The 15,406-nt window shown below is 40.7% G+C and overlaps 1 protein-coding gene and 1 long non-coding RNA gene across 3 annotated transcripts in view; both read left to right on the top strand.

Annotated features, from left to right (window-relative positions):
- The window catches only part of Suclg2 (succinate-CoA ligase GDP-forming subunit beta), a 250,763-nt gene that overhangs the window by 47,335 nt on the left and 188,022 nt on the right, over positions 1 to 15,406 (top strand). For both annotated transcript variants that reach the window (XR_009591892.1, XM_060383829.1), the window contains exon 2: positions 7,058 to 7,199. Coding sequence is in view for 1 of the 2 variants with exons in the window: in XM_060383829.1 (XP_060239812.1) it covers positions 7,058 to 7,199 (142 nt within the window). In the remaining variant the exon portion in view is untranslated. The remainder of the gene's footprint in view (positions 1 to 7,057; positions 7,200 to 15,406) is intronic.
- Positions 7,217 to 12,168, top strand: LOC132654240 (uncharacterized). Its single transcript, XR_009591894.1, has 2 exons — positions 7,217 to 7,503; positions 11,139 to 12,168. It is a non-coding gene; the product is annotated as an uncharacterized LOC132654240 (long non-coding RNA).

The raw sequence follows: 15,406 nt of genomic DNA, 5'->3' as shown, positions 1-15,406 counted from the left end.
TTTCTCGGTCGTGTCATTTTTCCTGCGTAGCTGTCTAATTTTGTGCTTTGAATTTTCCTGTGAATTTTTTCCTGCTTAGTCATTGTCTTTTTATCGCTTGGTTGTCTTTGTCCTTCCTCACATTTTCATTCCTCATCCACCTCTGCTCCCGTGTTCCCACAGGCCCTGAAATCTTTACGTGTTACTTTTCTTTTAAATTGTATTTCTTCTTCCCCTGTGAGCCCAGACATGCTTGCTCTGTCAAAGAAAGGCAGAAGGGGATGGAGAAAGGAAGGCCATTGTGCAGGTCCCTAAGAAGCTACACCTGGGTAGCCCACCTTGGTAAGCCCACCCCAGCTGGTTGGAGAATGGGACACAGTTTTTTTTTGTTTGTTTGTTTGTTTTTTTGTTTTTGTTTTTGTTTTTTTTTTTTCCAGACAGGGTTTCTCTGTGTAGCCTTGGCTGTCCTGGACTTACTTTGTCCAGGCTGGCCTCAAACTCACAGTGATCTGCGTGCCTCTGCCCCCCTCAGTGTTAGGATGAAAGGTGAGTGCCACCATGCCCGGCATGGGGCACTATTCTTCAGGTAGAACCTTTGTCAAAGATCCATATAAAGAAAGGGCAGAAAATAGGAATTAGTCCAGATTTTAGCCTGCCCTGGTTCTATATATGGTCCTGGGCAAGTCACTTCCCATCCTCAAGGCTTCTACAGAGGAGGAAGATGGGTCGCAGAGGACCCTTTCTCCCTTGGAACCTCAAGATGTAAGGGATAGTGCCGGGTAGTTCCCCAGCACAGGATCAGATGCACCTCGGTAGTGAGTCAGTGCCATTGCCTTCTCCTTTACCCTGGAAGCTCTTTGTCTGAAGCACAGTCCATCAGATCTGTATATTTGTTCACAGTGGGCAGAACTCAGGTGTAGAGGTTGTTAGAACTGTTGGAAGGCAGGGCTTCCGGGGAGGCTGAGCAGACTGAGTTCTTGGAGAAGAGCGAGTCAAGACCAGGATGAGTCCTGGCAGAGAAGGGGATAGGAGTTAGGCTGGTGGAAGGAAGAGAGGATGGAGGGTGCTAGACCTTCAGAAGAGAGCCTGTCCTGTTTTAGATGCTGCCCACTGCGGAATGAGAAGTCAGAGCCTGGCATCCTCTGTCCACTGACTGATCTCTGAACAGTCTCAGAGGCAAGCAGAAACCATTTGGCAGAGGAACATGAAGAACAGATTTGAGGGTAAGCTGACAAAAACCAGGAAGAGGTCTTTTTCTCTTTACTTTTTTGGTTTTTTGAAACAGGGTTTCTCTAGGTAGCCCTGGCTGTCCTGGAACTCACTCTGTAGACCAGGTTGGCCTCATACTCAGAGATCTGCCTGCCTCTGTTTCCCAAGTGCTGGGATCAAAGGTGTGTGCCACTACTGCCTGGCCCCATTTTACTTTTTGTAGTTAATGGACCAAAAAAAAAACCACCCATTAAATAGGAAACTCTAGAAATAATTCATAAGGTTTAAATAACTACTTTTAGCATTTTGTTATAATTCTATTTTATTGTTTATTTTCATCCTTGCAAATTAAATTTTACCGTAGGTAAGCTAGGAAAGCAGAGTATATGGCCTTAGTTGTCTCCAGTTTCAGGACTCCTCCAACATCTCAAACCATACCCTCTAGACAGCATCCCATGTGGACAAGAGGAAGCCCTGTTGTAACTGGCAGAAGCAAGAGAAGATTCTGAGTGTGACTGTCTGTAAGCTTCGTTTCGTCATTTGCATTCCCGAGTTGGCGGACGCTTCAGGAACTAGCTAATTTCTGCATGGAAGATACTGTTCTAAGCTATAGGGTTTTAACATGTGGTTGTTTCCCTACTATTCTTGTATTTCTCAGGATAATGCTCACTTCTCCACCTCCCTCCTTCCAATGTGCTGTGCCAGTGTTTCATGCAGGTTCTGTCCCCAGTAAACTTGTGCTCTTTTGAAGAGGATAGCATCTTGCTCATCTCTACCTCAGTCTCTATCACTAAGGGACCTCTGGAAACCTGGGGCCAGAGTATAAGCACAGGGAACCAACCATGGTAGTTGAGCAATAACTTAGTCACAGAGGCTTTCTGTGTTACTCTTGCCTATGTCATTAGTCTAGTGACTTACTTGGATTTTCCTATCTGGAAGGTGGTCATATAAAACATGTTTCATAGGCTGCATTCTAGGTAAGTGAGGGTTACAGCAGAAATAACCTCAGAATCACAGTGGCTTAAGTCCACAGACATTTACTTTATAGACTATAACTTCTGGTTGATTGTCTTCTATCTTGAATGCTGTTGTTCCTCTTGTGGAGCTTGTGAGGGGAGAACGAAAACAAACGATGAAGTAGGGAGTGGTAATCTAATGTTTGCCTGGCTCTGTCACATATAGCATGCACTCGTGGTCTTACTGGCTGGAGTTAATGGCATGGCCTCACCTAATTTCAACAATAGGAAGAAGGCTGAGAGTTTTTGTGGGTTTGCACTACTGACAGCTACATCTGGGGAGACTAATACTGGACTTCCTGACACTTTCAGCCATTAAATCACATGAGCACACGGTGAAATATCTAGTGCAGCACCAATACTCAATGATAGCAGAACAGTTCTTATAACTATCCAGTTGTTTCTGTTACATTTATAGCATACTGTTCACCACTAATTTGCTTAGGAAATTTCTTCTTATTCCCCTTAAAAATGCAGAGTAGACTAAGGGGTTCTCTCACGGACTTATAAATTCCTACACTCATACAGATGAATGTATACCTCTATACATGCATGCACATATATGTGCAACATGTGTTGGTGTGTGTGTGTGTGTGTGGGTGTGTGTGGGTGTCTTAGGTGGTGTTCTTTAGGTGCCGTAGACTTTTTTCTTGAGACAGGCTTTCTCACTGGTCTGAAACTTGTCAAGTAGACTAGGCTGGGTGACCAGCAACCATGGGGTTCTGTCTATCTCCTTCACCCTAGCTCCGGGATTCTAAACACATGCGTCCATGCCTAGCTTTACATGAGTTCTGGGATTGAACTCAGGCCCTCATGCTTGTACAGCAAGCATTTTGCCAAATGCGCCACCTTCTCAGTCCGGCACAAATTCTGAAGAAGTGGAGATGACTTAAAGACGCTTAGGACTAGTCAGTGACCCTGCTCTTCAAGGGTTTTGGTTGAGCGAAGTCATCTGATGCTTCTGTAAGAGGATTTCTTGGTGGCCTAATAGACAGGGCGTTAGCATAGGCCTTGCAAGTCGGCTCACTGTCTTGGTTTTCAATTTAAGAGCAAGCGACTTTAAGCTGGCATTCATTTGGGTCAATGTAGAAGCAGTCAATATGTATTATATGTCTTTGATGCTGGTCTCTGGATCAATTGCAATTAGTTTGCAGCAGATTGCATTAACATATCTGAAATTAATACGGCCAATGGTCTAATGAAAAGGAATTGACCGTGACCACACGGTCGCTGTTTTTCGTTTCTCTCAAATGTGCTTTTCAAACTGTACTTTTTTCTTCTTTGGTTAATGGCTTTAAATTGGTATGTCAACATAGGCCTAATCTATTGATTCTTTTCATTTGCCTTCTAAAAGCAGTCCCTGATAATGACATGTGTGTAACATTTAATGTTTTCTTTCATTAGATGGCTTCTACTAAATACCTTAAACTCATGTTTTTCTTGGGATCTTGTGTGGAATGCAACAGACTATTAAGCTATTGAGTGTGTTCATTTATCAAATTTGTGTTTTCAAGTTACTAGTATTTCATTAAAACTTAGGGAGTCAGAAGTTAAGAAGTACTAAAAAGTAGATGGTATGAGCTTTGTTTGTTCTGCAGTTGATTTTTATCCAAGTATTATTAATCTTTAAAGAAAAGTTGTAATCAGTGTTAATAGTCACATTGTAAGCAATATATATGAATAATATGTGTACATAATATACATACACATTAGGAGGAGAGGAGGAGCTATCTTTAGGCTTCATCATGTTAGAGCCTGAATACTTGACAGTTGTGCATGAATTATGTTTGTTTCAAGTCCTAAGGGCTGACTTTTACTTTTCTCGTTTAGAGGAAGTCAGTTTCTGTAAGTGGAGCATTCTTGGTATTGGCAACCAAAGGCAGGGTTTATACCCTTGGTCATCTCACTGACTTACTTATTTTTTCCTTCTGCCAAGTAAGATATTCTCCCAAGGATGCCAGAGAGTTTAGAACGCACTGCCTTTGAATAGAAGCTCATCTGTCTGTAAGGGTGTAGCCTTTTGACATTGTTCCATAAATGTGATGGACCATAATCATAGCCATTCTGGGATACGTGTGGTCAGCAAGTCTCAGGTAGGATGTATTTGTGGACCTCACTGGGTCCTGTGTTTGAAAGAGCTCATGAGTGCATCCCCGTGTGGAGGCTGCAGGAATGACACTTTGACACTTCAGAGATTCTGAAAGTGAATGGAGTGGCCATGCATAGCCCTTAGGCCTCAGCCTGTGGTCATTCTGGACACCCAGCCTTGGACACTCCTGGAGACAAAGGTGGAAGCCAGTAGGGGTCAGATAGCAGGCTATTTTTCACACTCTGGCAGCTTTGAAATCCTGTTATGAGCAAACATTTAATTTGCATTAATGTAAAATCATCTCTTGTGAGTTCCTTTACATCATGATTCATGGGTACACATATAACTAGATATGTTTCCCTTTCCATTGAAAATGAGATTTATAGTTTTGGTAGGATATGCTATTGATATTACTGGATAAAAGACAAAAGTAATTTACTTGGGTGACATCTTGTTCTTTTCAGTCTTTTGTTATAAATTAAAAGGTAACTGATAGTGCATTTTTGAAGAAAACCCCACTTCTTCTGGAATCTTAAGCAAAATTACATAATATTTAACTGCAGCTGAACAGTAATCTAATAATGAGGACTTTTTCAATTAACTATACTCGGTGCTAGTACATGAGTGAGATCTCATAATTTAAAATTCCTATCTAGGCACCATTAAAAACTAAAATAAAGAAATGATTTGGAAGCCAGGAAGACTGCAGAGCCTTAAGAGCATGTACTACTCTGATGACCTGAGTTCAGTTCCCAGGACCACATTGGGTGCTCACAAACACCTGGAACTTCAGTTCCAGTCCATCTCACACTCTTTGCCTCCCACAGGCACCAGCACACATTTGGAGCACAGACATTCACATAAGCACAGCTACATACACATTTAGAAAAATCTTTAAAAAGAAAAAGAAGTGAATTAATCTGCAGCTTTATGACCTCATAGACTTAAAAACATTTCTTTTAAGGTTTTCCTGAGTATGATTAGTGGTTTATATTGGTTGTTAAGATAATGATATGGGCATTTCCTATTTGGGTCAGATGAGTGAGGGGAGGCATAGCTGTATGTGTGGACTTTCTAATGTTTTTCCAAAATAACTTCTGATTCTGAAAGTACCTACTAGCTCACAGAAAGCTACAGTATAATGAAGTAAAATGTGATGCAATTATAGAACAGTACTAAACCCAGAAATTTGTATGAATGTCTTTCTTTATTAAGCTATTGAATTTTGCTTTTTACCATTTTTTTTGGTTTCTTAAACTATGACAGTTAAGTTTTATTTACTTTTTGAGATTGTAATTATTTCTCTCTTCCCTTTCTTCCCTACAAACCCTCCCACATACTCTCCTTGCTTTCCTTCTACACATGGCTACTTCTTCCATTAATTGTTAATATATATATATATGGATATATATTCCTAAATCCAATCTGCTTACTCTCTATAATATTACCAAATGATCAGGGTTGATCATTTGGTATTAGATGTCCGGTTGGTGTTCTTCTCTGGGGAAGACTGTTTCTCTAGAGCTCAGCATTCCTTAATTGCTAGTAGTTCTTTGTGTAGGCCTTTTGGGCTTTCTCCTGCCCACATTACCATGTCTGTTGTTGTTATTCCTCCTCAGCTCTTGTTTAGAAGGCCATGTTGGTGAGACTTTATGGGCAGAGCTTCTGACATTGCCAGGAGACACACTATCTTAGCACATTTCCGGGATCCTCTGGTTCTTGCTGTCTTACTGGCCCTCTTGTGCAATGATCCCTAAACCTTAGGTGAGGGAGTTGTTTTATAAATGTTTCCATTAGGACTGTGCTTCACAACTCATTTTCATTGGCTGGTTTTCTATAATGGTCCCTGTCTGTTGCAAAAAGAAGTTTCCTTGATGAGGGGTGAACATCCCTCCTCTCTGGGTATATGGATAAACGTTTAGAATATAGTTAGGAATTATGCTGATTTAGTAAAGTTTGGTTGGAGGTTCTCCTCCAAGATCCACGATTTCACTAGCCCTGGATAGTTGGTGAGATTTCTAGTAATTTTTTTCTAGGGAATCTTGATCTTCCTCTCGTTGAGTGAATTTTAAGTCTGATCAGAGGATGGTTGGTTACTGCCACAGCAAGTGTACCACCTTTGCACCCTTAGCCTTATTGTGCATGTTGGTTGTTGTGGTTTGTTGGTATCGTAGCCAGGGAAGTAGACTGTTGTTTGCTTCCTTTGGAACATTGCATGATTCCTGTGGTACCATGAAAGCTAGTCCTCATGGGTTGGAGGAGGGGAGCATTCAGGTCAGTTCCAGCTCAGGGACCCCAGGGCCTGGTATCTGAAGGACATGGTGTTTTCAGCAGTAGGGACTTGTTATTCACCACTGGTGCCCACTAAGGGCAGTAACAGTAGCCCTTGGTTAACTCTGATCAGCAGCTCACAAGGCCTTCTGTGGTGATTTGAGAATGTGAGATCATGACCCAATGAGTTTAATCACAGTTACATAGAGGAGTGACTATTACCTACAGAAATGTTTTTCTGTTCCCAAACAACTGTTAAATGTCCATTCCTCATGGCTAGATGAGGCCTGATAAACCCCTCACTCACATGACGGAAAGCTGATTCACCCGGTCTTGTGCCAGTAATCATAGCTATGCTTTTACATCTGCATTTATTTATGTGTGTGTGTGTGTATGTTTAACTTTTTTTTTTTGACATGGAGGATTTACTTAGCTATGTCTTTAAGCTGCTGCTGCTTTTCCTGTGGTGAACTGTCCTCTCCTCTCTCCCTAGGCTGGTCACTTAACCCCCAGAAGATGGCTGAACCTGCAGGAATACCAGAGCAAGAAGCTCATGTCAGAGCACGGGGTGAGAGTTCAGAGGTTCTTTGTCGCCAACACCGCGAAGGAGGCTCTGGAGGCAGCGAAGAGACTGAGTAAGTTGCATCCTGAGGCGAGCGTTGGCGCATCAGTGAAGACAGGGTTTCCCACTTCTGTTCCTTTGGCTGGGTTATACTACCTGGGTGGGAACTTTGAATTGCAAAAGCAAAAGAACGCTTGAATAGGAAAACTTGATTCTTTCTCTAGAGACAGCAGTGCACAGGGATGGGCGTCATCTTGTGGGAATGTCAGTTTCCTGGGCACCCACTTCTATCAACTGCACCTCAGTGGTACGAAGAAACAGGGCTAGGAGACTCGGCATGAGAGTGACATCCTTCTAGAAACCTTTTAAAAGCCTGGGTGAGTGATTGGCAGAGAGCAAGGGGAAGGCAGGCAGCGATTTTAGTTTTGTTACATAGCCCACGTTGGCTTCAACTTGTGATCCTCCTGCTTTGAGCTAAGTGCTGATGTCACAGATCTGTATTTGTGAGCCTAGCCAAGATCATGGTTTTAAAGTCCAACTATTTTGCCCTCCCATTACCAGCTCTAATTGCATATGAGATCCTTCACCTTTCAGTGCCTCTGGCTCCTTAGCTGTAGAGCAGAGCTATGTTTCCCTCCCATCACTGTTGACTTCAGAACCTTATTTACTGTAGTGATGAAAGGCCTCATCTATTATAGTGATGAAAGGTATCTCTAGCAATGGATGGTGGAGAATCAGGCCTTCTATCTTTCTAGTGACGATTGTGTGTGGTGGCATAAAGATTCTCTTTTTGTTATTTGGATTAAAGTATCCAGTGTAAATAAAATGGGAGCCATATAATATATTTAAATTTATAATAATCTTTAAAAAGAAAAAAGTAATAGGTGAAAAATTAATTTTGATAATGCATTGTATTTAATATATACAGCTAGCTGCATTTTATTATGAGTCTAATTTAATAAATTAACAGTAGGGTTCCTCCCTTCCTTCCTTCCTTCCTTCTCTCCTTCCTTCCTTCTTTCCTTCCTTCTTTTCTGCTGTCTGTTTCTTTTTTTTTTCTTTTCTTTTCTTTGTTTTTTAAGGTAAGATTTCTGTAGCCCAGGCTGGCCTTAAAGTAATTCTCTTACTGAGGATGATCTTGAACTTCTCTTCTTCCCGTCTCTGCCTCCAGAGTGGTAGGATTATAGGCATGCTTATTATGCTTGGCACATATGGTCCAAGCCTCAAACCCAGGGCCTTGTATATCATGCTAGGTGAGTATTCTAACAAATAAGTTATTCATAGGCTCTTATTTGTCACAAATCTTGTTTCTAGATTACATTATCGTGTATCCCTTTTCATGTGAGTCTCCAGTCAGAAGCTCAGCAACACTGTGACAAGTTGGGTGCTATATGGAACAGTGTAGGTCCGGACACTAGAAGGATTTGAATGTGCCTACAAACTTGGGGAACAGTTTTTTCCTGCTCAGTGACCCGTGTGGACAGGCCAGGTAAAGGGTGATTTCTTAAGGCCTGTCCAAGAAGGGATGATTTTTGTTTTAGGGATTGAAAAATGAGAACAAGAAATATAAAGTTAAGTTGGTCTTCGCTTTTCATTTTCTCTTTTATTTTTTCAAGGTGGGGCCAGTATACTAGTGTTCAGGCTACTCTGGAAGCCACTGACGGCTTCCATGTCCCCAAGCAGCTCAGACGTAGCATAGCTGAGTGACAACGTGTCTTTCAGATCTTTATGGACTAAGGGGTCATTGAACCACCTAGCCTCCTACTCTCGGGTTTATCTTTTAGAAAAAGCTTATTTGGCCATCATTTCACACTTGGGGATTCTAAATGATGCTTTTGAAATAATTTTTGCTCTTGGGAAGTTAACCATGCATTGTGCTTAAAGAAAGGGAGAAAATGGACACTAGAACAACTTTAAAAGAAAATAAAAATTTAATAAAAATAAACTTTTTTTAAAAATTGAAATTTATCTTTGAGGGTTTTTAAAAAGCATTAGGACCTATTTCGATTCCCTAGAAACCACATAAAAGAGAAGGGCCAGCAGGCACTCATTCTCTGACCAAACGAACAGCTGCGCATTCAGCGAGGTCTCGTCCAGTGTGTTGAATTCTGTTGATCTGAGAGGAAACAGATGACATTGTAAAAGGCAATTTACCAGTTTTAGAAGGTTTAAAGTGGGGAAAAAAGGATAGTAAATGTGAAAGGACCTGTGTATGTTACTGTGATTGCCTACACAGAGCCAATCCAAAGAATGTGGCGGAACTCCAGTGCTCATGTTCTTGCCACTGCGAGATGACGAGAGCCACAGGCACACCTTTACTAAACAGATTTGGTTAAAACTGAATTGCACTAGGTCTTCCTGAGTGTGCTGGTATCTTCCATGTATATGCATACACATTATTTACATACATATGTGTGTAATGTATGTGTATGTATGGATGTGAAGTCGGGCTATAAAACCTCAAGAAGTCTACTCCTGAGGTTCTGCCCCCTAAAGATGCACAACTTTCCAAAGTAGCACCACCAATTTGGGGCTTAGTATGGAAACATGTGAGCCTATGGGTGATGTTTTACATTTTAGCTACAATGGACATTTTGAAATAAAATGCTGTATTATGAAAGATTTTGAAAATGCACCTTGATATTAGCTTTATCTGTGTTCCGGTGTACTTTCTACACGGACACACACACACACACACACACACACACACACACACAGAACCTGTTTTTTGTTTTTTTCCATAGTATCTGAACCCATATTCCTGGTCATCTATGGATCAGCTGGTTTGTAACTCTTCTAGACCAAATAGAATATGTTACCTCTCAGCTCTCCAAACTTTCTTATTTTTCCATGTCCTCTGTGATGCCTCTTTTGCATTTAGTCAGTTACCTGTTGTTGTAAATTAAATGGTATTGGGCTAAGTATGTTTATTATTTGCCCTACAGTTATTACGGGTATTATTTATTCTGTCATCACAATCGTTAAGACACAGACACCTGTTAGATTTTATAATTGCCTTATACCACCTTGGGCTGGGCAGATAATTCCACCTACGCCATCTCAATAACCTCTGCATCCACCTCCCAGCCCCCAATCCAAGCCATCTGCCTTAGCCATTTCTTTCTGGCCTATCTCCCATCCATAATTCCATAAATATTTGCTTATCCTTCATCTGGCTCGCTCCTTTCCACGCCACTTTAAGAGTCCTTCTTGCAGGCCCCTGTGGTTCCTTCTCCACGATAACCTTACATCGATAATCCATCATGGTGTCCTCCTTCCTCCTCTCTTCCAGTCTTTCTGTTTACTTCCCCTGATTCTTCTCAAAGCCCAGGAACCTTAGCCACGCCCACCTTCTTCTGCCCTGCCCAGGTGCATGCCTTCTTTATTAACCAATCAGGAATACTGTCTTAGGTAGGTTTATACAACAAGGATAGGGCAGTAACTAGATCTTGAGGGCCAGTAATTAGCATAAAAATACAAGCATCAGACCAATCACAGTTACCAAATCTTGACAACAATTAGTTTAGCATTTTTACTTTATTGACAAGGAAACAGGCAAGATAAAGTTAAAAAACTTGCCAACTTTGTCTAGCTAATAATCACAGAGATGAGCTTTGCACCCAGCTCTATTAGATTTAATACTGTCCACGCCCCCCAACCCCATGCATTTCCCCCTTTGCTGACTAGATGGTGGTATTCTAGGGAGATGGTTTGTGTGGACCTGCATGTTTAAGATGGAAAATATATATTAATAAAATTAGAAGGTTGTGTTAAAACTTGATATGGTAGGCTGTAAGTGCAGTTTACAAAACCTGTAATTTGCAAATATTTCCTTGATTCATTTTGATATATTCCTTTGGGTAACCATATTTTGCTGTCTAGTTGTGGAAAGCTTATTAAACTTGAACATTGAAACTTGTTAAAATGGTCAATGCAAAGCTATTGTTTCTGAAATACAATTTATAATGGTAAGATACTGAATGAGATCCTCTTGTTTTTGTGTTGAAAACAGGTTCATATCTGATTGAGAGAATACATTTGGTTTGTAAATTAAGGTTTTACCATGTGGATAGCTCACTTACGCAGCAGTTTCTAGGAGCGCCTAAGCATGCTTTCAAGAAGGAGTTCTTGGGCTGGAGAGATGGATCAGTGGCTACTGGTACATCCAAGCCTGATGACCTGAATTTGATTCCTGGGACTCACATGGTAGAAGCAGAGAACCAACTCTCAACATTGTCGCCTGACCTCTGCGTGTACACCTCCCTCTGTCACAAACGTGACATCTCTAGGAGCCTTAATAAGGCATCTTGCTGCATGCTTTCTCTTCATATGAACTATGGATTTCACAAATTGCATGAGAACACCTTCTGTGTACAGGACTGATCTGTACCTTGCCTTTCAGTTCCCTTTAAGGTACACCAAGGACTGTCAGTGTAACTCAGAAGTACTTGAATATAAACAAAGGTGAAACATCTTGGACTCCTACTTTCAGTTTTGGGAATCTCTACAATTTGTTAATTATTTCCTTCACATTGACTGAAACTCCCAATATTGGATTAAGCAGGAAAAAGTATATATGAAAAACTCCAGTTTTTTTTTTTTTTTAATCAGGAAGGAGAATTAAAATATAAATGGAGAAGTGAATCTTCTGTGAGCTAATGACATCCATCTTAAAATGCAGAGGGAAGCTCTCATTGGAATTGGCTAGCTTGGGTTGCTTTCAGCTACAGCATGTTTCCATTCATCAGTAGAAGAACGTAACTCTTTGTTTAATGTAATTACATCCTGAAGCCTGGCAAATTACTTACACTGTTAAGGCATTGTACTTCCTGTGTTAGGGGAGTTGCTGCCATTGACATTGATTGACAACTACTGTTAATCCTGTAGACAGTTAAATACAGCAGGCGTCTGGATTGTTGAGGCTTTGCATTATGATGGTATATGGTTAAGATCTTTGTATTGAGACAATCTTTTTGTCTTATAATGACAGTCACAGATCGCTCTGATGTCTGTGAAGTAAATAAATATTCCATTTAACAGCCTATCCCTCTCCATTATTCTGACTCTGGAATCAGCAATGCCAAGATACAATTTGAGTTCCATGGCCTGTGTGTTCCACTAAGCTTACGGAGGGCTTCTTTCTAGAAATGTCAGTGCTGGTACCAGAATGCGAGTTCCTGTGCTATGATCCAGTTGTCTTTCTGGCTGCTAGTGGCCCCTTTGCTGAACCAGATTCTCTGGCCTTGATGATTATGTGAGCTTCCTAATACAGTTTTTTGTTTGTGTGATTCATTCTACGAGGAATACCTTTCCTTTTTCTTTTGTCCTCCTTCCCTCCTTCATACCTTTCTTCATCCTTTGTGTGGTGCTTAGTCTTGAACCTGGGGTCTCTTGAATGCTAGACCAGCATTGCAATTATTGACCTATATCCCCGCCCATAGAGTTAACCTCTTGCTTGCTGCTAGTAAACCTGATTTGTCCAGATGAAAAGTGCTCCTCATAGGTCCTAGACATAGAAATGCACAATAGGCATTGTTGTGGTGCAAGAAATTGTCACTCACTAAAGCTTAATTGTGCACGTTTCCTAAAAGAGTTGAGATTAATGATTGGCCCTAACTTGTATTTTTACAAATAATTCTATTCATCAAAGCTTTAACAACATTTCCCATTATATGTATTTTTGCAGAGAAATCTCTCTTTGCCACAATGTTCTTTCTCTTTTTCCTGATTCTTCAAATATAAACGGGCTTCTCCTTGCCATACCTTAGGGCAGGGATATCTTTTCAGTAACTGTCTTGTGTCCCTGAACAGAAACAACAGGAGAGCTGTAGAGTCAGGGTCAGATCAAGGCAGACTGGGGAGGCAGGCCTAGGGGAATGTACATGGTCTTCCTTTATTAGCACCCTTAGAAACAATGGGGACACTACTTTGAAATATTGAGCTTCAGTTTGGCAGTGCAAGAAAGCGTCCCACTTGAAACAACAAAGCTAGGAGCGCACATTCAACCTTCCGGCTCTTACCATGTGCCTGGCGTCCTGTCAAGTATTTGAATCCATCGTTTCATGTAATCTTCATTTAAACCAAAGGAAAAAGTATCAGGAAAGTTCTCTGTGCCCTTCAGTGTTTCTCTACCACCAATGTGCTTTAATGAAGTTAGGTATTAACTTGTTTTTAAAACTTCCTCATTGCTAATGAACAGGAAAGTAATGTTCCAGATGGCGTCATCTTCTAGAACTTTGGTATACATTGTTTACTCTGCTCTGACTTAGTTCGTTTATGGACTGCAGTTTTGAGTGTTCATAAAATGTCTTATACAGTTGAAAATGCGGAAAACTTTCTTAGAGTAAATGGCATGGGAAGTAGTGCTGTAGGAATCCTCTGTGCAATGTTTTGACTTTTTAAAGGAAACTTTAAACACACGAATCTCTAATGATTTTCAAAGGGCTATGCTCATTGCTTTAATCTTGGAAAATACAGAAAAGTTAAAAGAAAACTAAAAAAAAAGTATTTATTCCACTATTCAAAGAGCACCTGTATTAATAGTAACATTTACTTTCACGTTTTCCTATTAATTTATCCATTCTTTTCTTCAGCATTTGACTCTGTTTACGTAATTAAATCATGTAAATGCAATCTAATGAGTTTGCTTATAAATTTGGAAAGCAGGAAGTAGTTTCAAAAATCGCACTATAGTATGATTATCGCTCTAGTATTGTTTCTTAGAAAATGTTCTTTCCACCATTACCCAGTCTCTAGTTTGACCGCACCGTTTCCTGCTGTGGTTTGTCTTTCAGGGTTGGCATGTCAGGGGAAGCTTCTTCAGCACCTGTGCTGCCCAGTGTTGGTGGCGCAGGGATGACCCTTGCAGAAGTGCGCATGTTACGTTCTTAGTCCACACTAGCCATTTATACCGCCTCTATGTTTTCCTCTACCATCTTCAGCAAGAGGCTTCCAGAGACGACCTGGGTAACTTGCCTTGTCCGCCACTCAGAGGGAGGAAAAGCATGGAGAACTGCAAGGAAAGAAAGAGAGGTCCTGCCTCCTTCTCACCTAATTCTGATGTCTGAGACCAGTCGCATGGTCCCAAGGTCCCAACAGTGAGGCAGCATCTCAAGTATGACTCACGGTGTAGCTCTGGCTGCCTTGGGGCCTTCAAATCACAAATATCTGCTATCCCCGCCTCCCAGATGCTGGGATTAAAGGTGTGCACCATCACAGCTGGCCTACTATTTAGATTTAATTTTTTTCTCTTCTCCTCCTCTTCCTTTTCTTACTGTAATTGTTTATTTATTTGCATGTGTGTATGCCAAGGCACTTCTGTGGTGGGCAAAGGGCAGCTTGCAGGAATGGGCTCTCCTTTCATGATGTGTGCTCTGGGGGTCAAACGTGGATCATCAGGCTTATAGGCAAGCACCTTTACTTCATTGGCCCAGTATTTAGACTCATGAGAGAGTATTTGGCTCTTGGATTTGAGGCTGAATGTGATAATGGGCTACATCTTCAGAATGCTCGTCTCCTGCTTTCCTGGTTATTTCAACACAGTTTACCTGACTATAAAATTGCAAATATTAATATGCACTTAAAGGATGATTCAGATTAAGGATCAAAGAAAGCAGAGTGCATGCCTTATAGACAAGGGACTCACCAAGTTCCTTTTCTTTTTCTTCTGAACAAAACCAGTGTTTTGAGCTTTTATCAGAAGAATATAATAGCATTGACAACACCAATAGCATATAAAAGGTAGAATTTCTCAGTGCTTTTGTGGCAGTAGCTTAGTGTTAAATGCTGTTTACGTTCTCAGATGACTTGATATTGAATATATTATTACTCATATTTTGCTAGTTAGTAGTTTCTAGGAAGATGGTGGTAGATGAAATCCAATGCTGCATAATTTTTAAAGAAAATGAAAATCACATTGCAACAGAATATATATTACCCAAAGAATTACACTTTTAAGATGCCATGCTATTCCCCAGGGTGGTTATTATAGACATTGACAGTGTTTAACATGCTCATAAATAACACTAACTCTCCACCTGAGTTTTCTAGGTTCGCTACAAAAAATAAAAACCCAAGAAATAAATTAGAAGCTTTAAAGGAATGGTACCGCTTTATCTACCTTAGAATGAAAATTGATGTATAAACAGCCTGCCTCAATTACATATTTGTTTTCTTCATTCAGTGTGGAACAAACAGATATTTGGGAGTCTGTTATTTCTCTAAAAATTAAATGTGAACCCAGTATTGGCATTTTTCTTTTGTCTTTAGCCTTTTATTTGA

Source organism: Meriones unguiculatus, chromosome 5, assembly GCF_030254825.1.
Source record: "Meriones unguiculatus strain TT.TT164.6M chromosome 5, Bangor_MerUng_6.1, whole genome shotgun sequence".
NCBI classification, from domain to species: Eukaryota; Metazoa; Chordata; class Mammalia; order Rodentia; family Muridae; genus Meriones; species Meriones unguiculatus.
This window is presented reverse-complemented; position numbering and strand designations above follow the sequence as displayed.